Source organism: Maniola jurtina, chromosome 27 (genome assembly GCF_905333055.1).
Source record: "Maniola jurtina chromosome 27, ilManJurt1.1, whole genome shotgun sequence".
Lineage (NCBI taxonomy): Eukaryota > Metazoa > Arthropoda > Insecta > Lepidoptera > Nymphalidae > Maniola > Maniola jurtina.
In genome coordinates this window covers 5,949,584-5,962,112 of record NC_060055.1, presented here as the reverse complement: position 1 = coordinate 5,962,112, position 12,529 = coordinate 5,949,584, and the positions used below count along the sequence as shown (strand labels likewise).

Sequence of the window (12,529 nt, the reverse complement as noted above, 5' to 3'; positions counted from 1 at the left end):
AAACTAACTTTTTTTTCTTTTTCATACGTACCTCAAATCTTTCATCTTCACATCGATAGATATACTCTTCGTATTGAGTCTTCCGTGACGTCACGAAGGTTGAATCTTCACTCCAAGTAGGTATTGACACCCAAGTGTCGTTCAAAACCTGCATAAAAAAAATTTGTTGAATTTCGATCAATTTTTTCCGAGAATAATAGGCATACGTTAGCATAGAATAGGTTTTTATTCAAGTAGACTTTTACAAGTGCTTTTGAATCGTCAAAATAATTTACCACTGGTTCGGAATGCCGTTCCTACCGAGAAGAACTAGCAAGAAACTCGGCGGTTGCTCTTTTCAATTGTTTTCAACAAATAAACCTTCACCTATGGTAAGGTGTACTTAATCTTAAGTAACTTTGACTTTTGACTTTGACTTTGACTAACGTTATATTTGGAGTTAAGACCTCAGAAGGAAGGCAGCATGCGTGTATCAACACTGACAATCTGTTGTATGCACATCGCATGGGTTTCATCACCAGTCTCTTAATTTTTACCGCTTTTGTAACATGGAAATTGTTTGAAGGCTCTAAAAGAAAGGAATTTTTTTCGCATATTTCCATATACTTATCTCACAATTCTAGTACATTATACCGATATTGTATAATAGATTGTATAACTGTGTATAATTCGAAGCGTATTTATTGTGTACTGTGAATGTATTTGTAGGTGTCTAAGTACATAATATATTGTATGTAAAATCTAAGTGTTATACTAAGTGTATTTAAGTTTTAGTTATTCTGCTAATTTGTTTTATAATATGTAATTACTAATTAACAATAAATTCTATGAAATAAACTAAACTTGCATACCTTTTTGTTTTGTTTTAATACTGTGTCCCAAAAAAAAAAAAACTAAAAAAAAACTAAGTGTACTTACCAAACGTGTATATTGCACTTGTATTTTTAGGTGTATTGTAAGTTTATTCTAGTGTATTTTACATGTATTCTTAGTGTATTGTACTTGTATTCTTGGTGTATTGTACAAGTATTCTTAGTGTATCGTACTTGTATTCTGAGTATTATGGCGTGTATTCCAAGTGTATTACCTCCTTGCAAAGCGGCGTTCGTCCGGAACAGCGTCTTGCAGCCGCGTCGCGAGGCAAAGCGCAGTATGATGTACCAAGCCGCTTGCATGTTGTCAAATCTGTGTGAAACAAGACAACGTAAATATAAATTACTAGCGACCCGCCCCGGCTTCGCACGGGTGGCCATATAGGCAGCGTTCGCGAGAATCGTTAACGTACGGCAGTTTTTTCGACGCCTTACTCCACAATTTTCACTACCACGAAAAATCCTATCTATTTTCCGGGATAAAATATAGCCTATACGGATTCGGAGGAATCCCTCTAAGTAATGGTAAAAGAAATTTTGAAATCGGTCCAGCAGTTTTTGAGCCTATTCAATACAAACATACAAAAATACAAAGGTTTCCTCTTTATAATATTAGTATAGACTAGCTTTATCCCACAACTTCTTCTGTGTGGATTTTGATTTGAGAACTCTTTGATTCAGTCTCGCTCCGACTTTTTAGGTCCCCATTTTGATTAAGTGGTTGCAATAGCAATTGCGCCCTGATCAAATTTATATTGCAGTTAGGTTATTTAAAAGGTTAAAACTCTTGATAAGCCTCTATGCGTTGTGATTTAGGCACGTAGACAGACAGACACACTATTGCATTTGTCAGGATGCAAGCTAAGTAGACAATGCCCGCCACTTCGTCCATGTGGATTCAGTTTTTTTTAAATCCAGTGGGAGCTGTTTGATTTTCTGGGTCTAAAAGTATCCTAAGCCTTTCCCTGGATACAAACTATCCCTGTACAGAATTTCGTCAAAATTGGTTGAACCAATGGGTTAGCTAAAAGCTAGTGGGCAGGTAGACAATGCCTGTGCCCGCAACTTCATCCATGTGGATTCAGGTTTATTAAAAACTAGCTGTGCCCGCGACTTCGTTCGCGTGGAATAGTGACTTTTCGGGCAGGCGCGAGGCGTGTAGTACGTACTCTGTACGTTAAAAATGTTCGCCGTGATTCTTTAAATTGACATAACTTTTTTATTTATGAACCGATTGACATGAAATAAACAATAAATGTTAAGTGAAGCTTACTACAATATATTAGAGAAAATCGTATCTAAATCGAATAAGCCGTTTCTGATATTAGCGTGCACAAACACACAGACAAACAGACAAATAGACAAAAAAAAAAATTAATTACAATTTCGGGTTCGGCATCGATATAATAACAACCCCTGCTACTTTTTTTTTTATATATTTCCATTGTACAGACACCACTTTTCTACAATTTTATTATATGTATAGCGAGTCCTTCCCTGGATACAGTATCTCTGACTGGAAACTTTGACCAAACTCGGTAATTTGGGCAAAATTGGTTGAACGAATGGGTCGCGAAAAGCTAGCGAGCAGGCAGACAGACAGACAGACACATTTGTAATATTGTATATTGGTAATCCGCATTAAAGTAATTTTCACCTATATCCATAGCGGTGTCGCCGGTCGGGCGATCGTAGCGCAACTGAGCGGCCATCGGCGGCAAAGGCTCATATCTCGCTTCCCCGGTGCCGACCGTGCTCGCACCGGTGCCTAGCCGGGACCGTTCCGTGCTGAGCACCGGGGCAGCACCGACTGTGCTGACGAAACTGTTGTAACCTGTACAAAGAAGATAATGGGGAACTGGTGAAAAAAACTGTACTATTTTGATGAAATCCTATCATCATACTACCAAATATAATTATGATTATAATCCAATGATCCAATAGACAAGACGATATAAAGATGGTGGCGGGAAGTGATTGTATGAGGAAGGCTGAGGACAGTGAGGTGGATCTTTCTACGGAAGGCCTATGGCCAACAGTGGACATACAAAGGCTGATGGTAATGATGACCACTTACCAGGGTGTGTGTTGGTAGGCGTGTGAGGGGGCGACACGGGTCCCACGAAGTCCTGAAGCCATTTCTGCAGTTCCGGATGGCGGCAGAGGAACGGTGAGGTGACGCAGAGCAATTCTGATGACGATATGATCTCGTTGGTGAAAAGCATCAGGCATCTGTTGGAGAAAGGAAGAATTAGTAAGATTAAGATACTTTTATCCCCTTTGATAAATCTAAATAAAAACCGGTCAAGTGCGAGTCAGACTCGCGCATTGAGGGTTCCTTACTCAGGTATTTTTTCCGAAATTTTGCACTATAAATAAAAAACTATTATGCATAAAAATAAATAAAAATCTGTTGTAGAATATACAGGTAAAGCCCTTTCATATGATACCCCACTTGGTATAATTATCTCACTTTGAAAATTGAAAATCCTAGGGGGAAGGCGGATTTCTGCCACGCTAAAGCTCTTGATTGGTTGATCCTTCAGCGGCAGAAAACACTTCCGTGATTGTTGTTGGTTTTTTTAATATAAAAAAAAAGGAAGCAAACGAGCAGGCGGGTGTCACCTGATGTTAAGTGGTTACCGCCGCCCATGAACATTTGCAGCACCAGAGGTACTGCCGATGTGTTGCCGGCCTTTCAGAAATTTGTTGGTCCGCCCCTTGAATAACCCCATGTTGTAACCCTAGTGGGAACACCGCCGATGGGGATTGATTCCACAGAATAGAATAGAATAGATTTTTATACAAGTAGACTTTTACAAGTGCTTTTTAATCGTCAAAATAATTTATCACTGGTTCGGAATGCCGTTCCTACCGAGAAGATCCAGCAAGATAGCCACCACAGTTTGCATGTGCGTGGAAAAAGGATCTGGCACAACAGCCGGTCGTCCTCGGCAACCTGGGCGGTCTACTTGGCTTCTGGAGCGAGCTTGGATGGCTGGAGTGAAGACTTCGGCGGGGAGGGGCAACACACGCACAACAGACGGAAACGTTTAAGTGCGGAAACCAGCCCAGAGAGAAGAAGAAGAACAGCCGGTCGAAGTGCATCAAGCCAGGTTGTTTGTCTGTCATGTGAAGAGACATACCTCAGAAAGTTGTCGTACACGTGTTGAGGACGCAGCTCCTTGCGCGCCTTGTCAAAGAACTTGTAGTCGTGCGCGGTGGCGAGCTTGGCCGCGTCCGCGTACGACACATCACGGAGGGATGGTGGTGGCTGTATGGGCGCGGGGGACGGCGTCACGGCCGAGCGGGGCTTCTTAGAGGGCGGGGCTCCGGACGCTGCTGACAAAATACCTTTATAAATTCTTGTTTTTGATAACCCTTAGCAATGAGCGTTGTGCTTTTAAATTCATGCGGTCTAAAGCCAGAAGAGAAAAAAAAATGCATGCGACGGGGGTCTGCCCGCGAAATACAAATTTAATTTGGTTTTTCGCAATTTGTAAACTAATACGACAAAGTAGGCTTATGGCACTTTAATTGCGCCAATGGCAGTATCATCGTATGGCCGACCCGTCTCATGCAGCTTAAGGTAGAGATCCAAATTGGATTTTCAGTTATTTATAAAGCCATACTAATATTGTAATTGCAAAGTGCCTGTCTGCTAGCCTTTCACGGTTCATCCGTTGAACCGATTTTGACGGAATCTGGTGCAGAGATAGCTTAGATCCCGGGTATGACATGGGCTACTTTTTATCTGGGAAAATCAGAGTTCCAAGGGGATTTTTAGAGGCCCATTCGTTTAACCAATTTCGACGCGAATATAGCTTGTATCCCGGGAACAGACTTTTTGTCCCGGAAAATCAAAGTTCCCAAGGGATTTTTAAAAACCTATTTTACGCGAGCATAATCTATTTGTAACAGGAAATATATATCCAGAGACTTCAGAAGGAAGGCAGCATGCGTGTATCAACACTGACAATCTGGTATATGCACATCGCATGGGTTTCATCACTAGTCTCTTTACAATATACACTAGTTTCTTTGTCCCATTCAAAGACCGGGCAGATCGCTAGTATTATTCATATATTTTTTTTGTAACTATATAGTCTTACTAGGTGATGCCCGCGACTTCGTTCGCGTGGGTGTAGGTTTTTAAAAATCCCGTGGGAACTCTTTAATTTTCCGGGATAAAAAGTAACCTACGTGCTAATCCAGGGTATAATCTATCTCTATTCGAAATTTCACCCAATCTGTTCAGTAGTTTTTGCATGAAGCAGTAACGAACATACACACACACACACACATACATACACACATGCACACAAACTTTCCCCTTTATAATATTAGTGTGATGCTTAACCTCGATCACACTAAATAGGTGATAATGCGGCCTAAGGCGGAGCACGCCTGCCTAGAAGATGCCTATTCATTCTTCTTTTGAGGATCATTTTTTACTAATTAATAAGACTTACCAATCTGCGTAGAGGATCCAAAACTGGGTGATCTCTTGAGATGATGATGCTGCGGTGGCTGTACACTTGTACTGGTGTGCTTAGACACTTGCTGTTGACAGAATACAATATTAAAGTGTGTTTGTCTGTTAGCTTCTGTTTAACTGATTTTGACTACAGGTACACATAGTTTACTAGAGGATGCCCGCGACTTCGTCCGCGTGGATTTAGGTTTTTAAAGATCCCGTGGGAACTGTTTGATTTTCCGGGGTAAGAAGTTGTCTATGTAAATTACAGGGACGCAAGCTACCTCGGTACCACATTTCATACAAATCGCTTAAGCGGATGGGTTTTTGGGAATCCCGTGGGAACTCTTTGATTTTCCGGGATAAAAAGTAGCCTATGTCCTTCCCCGGGATAAGCTAACCGTGTACCAAATTTCGTCAGAATCGGTTAAACCGTTGGGCCGTGAAAAGGTAGTAGACAGGCAGACAGACAGACAGACAGACAGACAGACATACATACATACACTTTCGCATATTGAGCATAGGCTACACTATTTATTCCAAAAATAAACGAGATCCATGAGATTAAAAAATTCATTGACAAGTAACAGATAGATTAATAAATTAATTAGAGAAGAGTAGTCTCTTCTTTACCGGCCCTTACCCCAAAGGGGGGACCCTTTGGCGTAAGATTTAAGGATGATTTCACTGGCGTTGTTGAATTAGTATCAGTCGAATTACCTGTGGATGGTGGTGTATAGAGTGCGGAGCGGGGGTAGAGTGTGCCGTGTGTGACACGAGCGGCACCTGTGGTGGCGAAGCGCTGGGGAAGCGCTCCGTCTCGCTCTCTCTTTCTTGACGCGGCTGTTTCAAGAGAAAAATTGTTTTCAAATATGTTTTTTTTTCTCTCTCGTCTGGCTTTACAAAGATTAGCCAATGTCAAGTTTGTATATTTAGTTTGTTATATAAGTTTGTTTAATGCACAACAGACGGAAACGTTTAAGTGCGGAAACCAGCCCAGAGAGAAGAAGAAGATAAGTTTGTTTATTTGTAACAAGTTAGGGAAACTATACAAGTGTGGACCCCGTCTGTGCCGGCGCTCGCCGACACACGCACGGCACCCCCTTAGAGCGCTTTCCAGTCAGTTTTAACAAAAAAAAAAAAAAAAACACTCCAAAAAGGCTGAGCACGCCCGCCAGCTAACACCAACACAGACGAAGTCCCCAAATATGTTTTATATTCCAGAGAAAAAAGTAACCCTTATAGGATCACTTCATGCTATGTAGTATCTGTCAAAACCTGTCAAGATAGGATTTGATTGCCTTAACCTATCTATAGGTTTAGATTGCCCCTAAATTGACAGACCGGATAACGAAGTAATCCTATGAGGGTTCCTCTCTTTCTTTTCCTCGAGGTACGTGCAACAGAACCCTAAAACATGGGGGGGGAGAGAGAGACAAACACAAATAAAAATGAGTTAATAACATATTAATTAGTGTTTATTGGCAATAAATCTTGTCTACCAGATAATGACGGCCGTATTCACAATCATTACTATGAGGTCTCACAGTGCGCTCGAACGCATAGTGTAGGATCCACCAATCATATCATTGTAAAAATTGACGTGAAAATAAAACCACATTTATAGTACCAATCTACAACAGTCTTCGACCGCCATAATGGAGGAAAAAAATTGGTTGTCTGTAAAGTCGGTTTACTGACGATAGTTGAACGTGACAACAAAGGCCGATTGTGCTTCTTTGTCGCTCGTTCCGCGCTCTCGCTTGCACTTCAAGCCTTACATGGAACGCCTCAGAGCGAGGTAACGCCGCATGAGTCATGTTTTTTCGTGCGTGCAGCCGGCTCTATCGAATTATAAGACGTTGTCACGTCAAAAGGAAGGAACACATCATAAAGAAAAAAAAATTGACGTGACACAGTAATCTGATTGGTGGAACCGACACTGTGCGTTCGAGCGCACTATGAGACCTCATAGTAACGGGTGTGTCTCTTCAGTAAACAATAAAGTCTCACCTGTGGCGGCGGGGACCTGGAATGCGGCATGTGGGTCGGTTTCGTCACCGCCTTGGCGTCGGGCAGGAATTGACCAAACTCCGCCAACAGGTCATCTTGGTTTTCAAACAGTTTCGCCACCTTTACATTAACAAGTGTAAATTAAAAATTTATAACACCCCCGACGATCCAAAGTATTTGAGTTTTCCAAAACATCATTTTCAAATAAATAATTATGTATTTAGGCAACGTCCATCTTGACAGTTTGACATTTGTCTATTGACATAATATTATGAACCTAACGGTTATCTAACCTTCTTTTCTACAAGAAAACTAGAAAAGAGCTGATAACTCTTAAACGGCTGAACCAATTTTTTTAGATTATAGCTAAGAACACTCTCGATCAAGCCACCTTTCAAACAAAAAAAACTAAATTAAAATCGGTTCATTCGTTTAGGCGCTACGATGCCACAGACAGATACACAGATACACAGATACACAGATACACAGATACACAGATACACACGTCAAACTTATAACACCCCTCTTTTTGGGTCGGGGGTTAAAAAAATAAGAAATTTTTAATGTTGTGAAAAACTAATGAACTTTATGCTAGCTAATAAAATTTTTGCTCACTAACAAACTATTTGCTGACTAATAAAAAAGATTAGGAAATTTTAGCCGTTTTTAACACGGTGAAAAACTAATAAACTTTTCCCAACTAAGTTACAGAAGTTACAAAGAGTAAAAACTCATCATTACAAACAGTACTGTAAACTTCACAGATTAGGGTGCAAAGCGGCTAATAAACTTTTTGCCCACTAATAAACTAATTGTTAACTAATAACTTCTTGCTGACTAATAAACTTTTTACTGGCCAATAACTTTTTACTTTGCTGATTAATAAACAACTTTTTGCTAATATATTTTTTGCTAACAAACAAACTTTTTGCTACCAACCAACCAACCAACAAATAAACTTTGTTGTTAACTAATAAACTTTTTGTTAACGAATAAACTTTTGCTAAATAATAAAATTTTTGCTCACTAATAACCTTTTTGCTAACACTTTTTTGTAGTTTTGCTGCAAAATCTGGAATGTGATGACTTACCTGCGAGTAGACTTCTTGTTCAGTCTGCTGTTTAGCTTGTGGTTCTTTGACGTCTCGATGTCCACGTTGGTAGGCGTGGAGGATTTCCAGAAATCTCTTGTATTTGTCCGGTTGCCGCGAAAAGCGGGACTGTTTGAAGAAACAGTATAATAATAATAATTAATAAGTAAAGTAAGGTATTTGAAAAGTAATTATGTATTAAAAATAGACGTAGAATGAAACGTACACATCCCACGGGATTATAAAAACTTAAATTCACGAGGACGAAGTCGGGGGCATCAGCTAGTCAATACTAATATTATAAATGCGAGTATGTCTGTCTGTTAAGAAATCAAAATTAAATATCCACTTGCTTTATGTGAAGGAAAACATTGTGAGGAAACCTGCATGCATGCCTGAGAGTTCTGTATAGTGTTCTTTAAGGTGTGTGAAGACTGAAGTCTGCTAATCCGCACTTGGCCAGCATGGTAGACTATGCACAAACCCTTCTCATTCTGAGAGGAGACCCGTTCTCAGTAGTGAGCCGGCGATGCGTTGATCATGATGTTGTATTTACCTTTATCTTGTTCACATATTCGATAGCGTGGTTGAACTCCACGGGTTGTCCCGCCGTGGCGGTGTGGCCGCCGCCGGTGCTAGGCACGCTTCCTGTTGAAAAAATAACTAGTGATATTTTATAAAACTGACTCGCGCACCGATGTTTTCTTACTCAGGTATTTTTTCCGACATTTTGCACGATAAATCATGAAAATAAATAAAAAGCTGTTTTAGAATATACAGGTAAAGCCCTTTCATATGAAACCCCACTAGGTATTATCTTACTGGGAAAATTAAAATACTAATTATTTTGTTCATGAACACATTTTAACTTTTTATTTTGTGATGTCAGATTTTTCCTTTACTTGGTGCTATCTGCCTGCCAAATTTCATGATTCTAGGTCTACAGGAAGTGACAGACGGACAGAAATAGACAGACAGACAACGAAGTGATCCTATTAGGGTTCCGTTTTTCATTTTCAGCTACGGAACCCTAAAAAGGGTAAAACACCCCAATTTTTTAACTTACCAGGGGGATGATGTATTGCGGCGGCCTCAATCTGTTGGTGCGCTTGCGATATATGATGCAGCGTATTCGCCGGCGGCGCGTTCACCGACAGGTTGTGAACTATCGCTGTACTGACGGACCTGCGAATTTTTATTGTTATTAGATATTTTGTTAGGAAAGAGAGGTGAAATAGCCAACTGTATTCGTAAGTCAGAACTCTAATAGAGCAGCCGCAAGTTTTTATCACTGGGACAGTCAATCGGTAATTAATTTCATCATAATCACACTAATATTATAGAGGCGAAAGTTTGTGTGTCTGTGTGTGTGTGTGTGTTTGTTACTCTTTTACGCAAAATCTACTGAACGGTGGGCTGAAATTTGGAATGGAGATAGATTATACCCTGGATTAGCACATAGGCTACTTTTTATCCCGGAAAATCAAAGAGTTCCCGCGGGATTTTGAACAACCTAAATCCACGCGGACGAAGTCGCGGGCATCATATAGTCATAACATAAGAGAAGAAAAGTGTGGGTATACACTCACGGCGGGACCGGCAGCAAATGGACGAGTTGTGATTGAGGAGAGGGATGGTGGACGCCCATCATGACGCCGCCGCCCACGCCCGCGCCCATGCCGCCCACTCCGCCCATGCCGCCTGCGCCCGTGGGCGATGGCATGGACACCGACACCTGAGTACGAAGGATTAATATAATAAGAACATAGGCAAATCTATAAAAGAAGACTAAAAAAAAATTAAATCATCTATTTATTTCACACTAATATTATAAAGGCGAAAGTTTGTATGTGTGTGTGTGTGTGTGTGTGTGTGTGTGTGTGTGTGTATGTTTGTTACTCCTTCACGCTAAAACTACTGGACGGATTGGGCTGAAATTTAGAATGGAGATAGATTATACTCTGGATTAGCACATAGGCTACTTTTTATCCCGGAAAATCAAAGAGTTCCCACGGGATTTTTAAAAAACTACATCCACGCGAACGAAGTCGCGGGCATCAGCTAGTAATTTCATAAAACCGCTAAAACTAAAGACCTAAAAAAGGTAAAAAAAAAAAACAAAAACCTCAAACAAGACTGAATTTAACAAAACTCTAGTCAATCTTTAGTTACTAGACTAAACCAATTTTAACAAACTGGGCTAATAATAAAACTAATTGGGTGTAACGAATTTTAAAAAAAAATATTTGTTTCGGAAATAGTTAATAGGTCAAGTGCGAGTTGGACTCATACAGAAAGGGTTCTGTACTATTTAAAAAAAATACCGGCCAAGTGCGAGTCAGATTCGCGCACCGAGGGTTTCGTACTAGGGTTTTTTTTTCGACATTTTGCACGATAAATCAAAAACTATTATGCATAAAAATAAATAAAAATCGGTTTTAGAATGTACAAGTAAAGCCCTTTCATATGATACCCCACTTGGTATAGTTATCTTACTTTGAAAATTTAATCACATTTTTAATTTTTTTTTTAATGATATAACCACAAATTCACGGTTTTCGGATTTATTCCTTTATTTGTGCTGTAAGACCTACTTACCTGCCAAATACGATTCTAGGTTAACGGGAAGTACCGTATAGGTTTCTTGACAGACAGACCGACAACAAAGTGATCCTATAAAGGTTTTTCCTTTTGAGGTACGGAACCCTAAAAAATATAAAACTATGTGCAACTGCAAGTTAGTGACGGCATAATCTAGTTAGAAATAAAGACTCACCTGTCCATTGCTCTGAACTTCAATCTTGTACCCCGGTGGCAGAAAGGTGTTGAACCCCACAATCAGCTCCGGGTGGCCCTTGAACAGGTTCGATACCCGGGTGATGACCCCCGGCGTGTCGATCCTGTAACCGACACTGTTGTTCAATGAGGGGTTATGTGTTGCCGTCTGCTGCTGCCGATGGTCACGTCCAGTCAGCACTTTAAAAAGCAGCCATTACAACTTTTCATAATTTTCAAACGGTAATTAATGTCATCATGTTGAAAAAAAAAATATTATCGAACCTAGAATCTGTTTGCGGATGTCAATGTCATACTAGCAGTAGAATGACAGCTAGTGTCACGATCGCAATCATCTCTGATTGGTTGACGCTCGCTCACTATTGGCCGCAATGCATTGTTGCAACAAGAATAGCATAAGCCAATGACAACGATCGCTATTGTAATAATGATTGATGCAGATTTTACTGAATCGAGCTATTTGCATGCCAAACAACCCAATCCATCTTGTAGTGTGAGCTGTATGTCGATAGATCAATCAATCAGTCAGTCAGTCATATTTTGCTGTTTGGCTTATTCCGTTTATCCACCATAAAACAGCTACCCTAGGGTGTACACTCGGTTACATTACACGTGTCCGCCTATTTTACACCCTAGGATGTGGGTCCCGGGTGGCCCTTGAACAGGTTCGATACCCGGGTGATGACCCCCGGCGTGTCGATCCTGTAACCGACACTGTTGTTCAATGAGGGGTTATGCGTTGCCGTCTGCTGCTGCCGATGGCCACGTCCAGTCAGCACTTTAAAAAGCAGCCATTACAACTTTTCATAATTTTCAAACGGTAATTAATGTCATCATGTTGAAAAAAAAAAAATTATCGAACCTAGAATCTGTTTGCGGATGTCAATGTCATACTAGCGGTAGAATGACAGCTAGTGTCACGATCGCAATCATCTCTGATTGGTTGACGCTCGCTCACTATTGGCCGCAATGCATTGTTGCAACAAGAATAGCATAAGCCAATGACAATGATCGCTATTGTAACAAGTGTAAATTAAAAATTTATAACACCCCCGACGATCCAAAGTATCTGAGTTTTCCAAAACATTATTTTCAAATAAATAATTATGTATTTAGGCAACGTCCATCTTGACAGCTTGACATTTGTCTATTGACATAATATTATGAACCTAACGGTTACATCTAACCTTCTTTTCTACAAGAAAACTAGAAAAGAGCTGATAACTCTTAAACGGCTGAACCAATTTTTTTAGATTATAGCTAAGAACACTCTCGATCAA

At 40.3% G+C, this 12,529-nt stretch overlaps 1 protein-coding gene and 1 non-coding gene across 10 annotated transcripts in view; both read right to left on the bottom strand.

Annotated features, from left to right (window-relative positions):
* The window catches only part of LOC123879192 (paired amphipathic helix protein Sin3a), a 57,682-nt gene that overhangs the window by 17,098 nt on the left and 28,055 nt on the right, over positions 1-12,529 (bottom strand). For 4 of the 9 annotated variants that reach the window (XM_045926786.1, XM_045926787.1, XM_045926785.1 and 1 more), the window contains exons 6-18: positions 11,230-11,365; positions 10,043-10,188; positions 9,520-9,638; positions 9,010-9,116; positions 8,454-8,582; positions 7,363-7,482; positions 6,070-6,192; positions 5,345-5,435; positions 4,019-4,214; positions 2,950-3,104; positions 2,530-2,706; positions 1,088-1,185; positions 32-148 (exon numbers count right to left, since the gene is read on the bottom strand). In XM_045926786.1, coding sequence (XP_045782742.1) covers positions 32-148; positions 1,088-1,185; positions 2,530-2,706; positions 2,950-3,104; positions 4,019-4,214; positions 5,345-5,435; positions 6,070-6,192; positions 7,363-7,482; positions 8,454-8,582; positions 9,010-9,116; positions 9,520-9,638; positions 10,043-10,188; positions 11,230-11,365 — 1,714 coding nt within the window. The remainder of the gene's footprint in view (positions 1-31; positions 149-1,087; positions 1,186-2,529; positions 2,707-2,949; positions 3,105-4,018; positions 4,215-5,344; positions 5,436-6,069; positions 6,193-7,362; positions 7,483-8,453; positions 8,583-9,009; positions 9,117-9,519; positions 9,639-10,042; positions 10,189-11,229; positions 11,366-12,529) is intronic. The other 5 variants (XM_045926789.1, XM_045926792.1, XM_045926791.1 and 2 more) reach the window with 5 other exon arrangements.
* LOC123879282 lies at positions 4,807-4,892 on the bottom strand. Its single transcript, XR_006798979.1, has one exon. It is a non-coding gene; the product is annotated as a small nucleolar RNA U83B (small nucleolar RNA).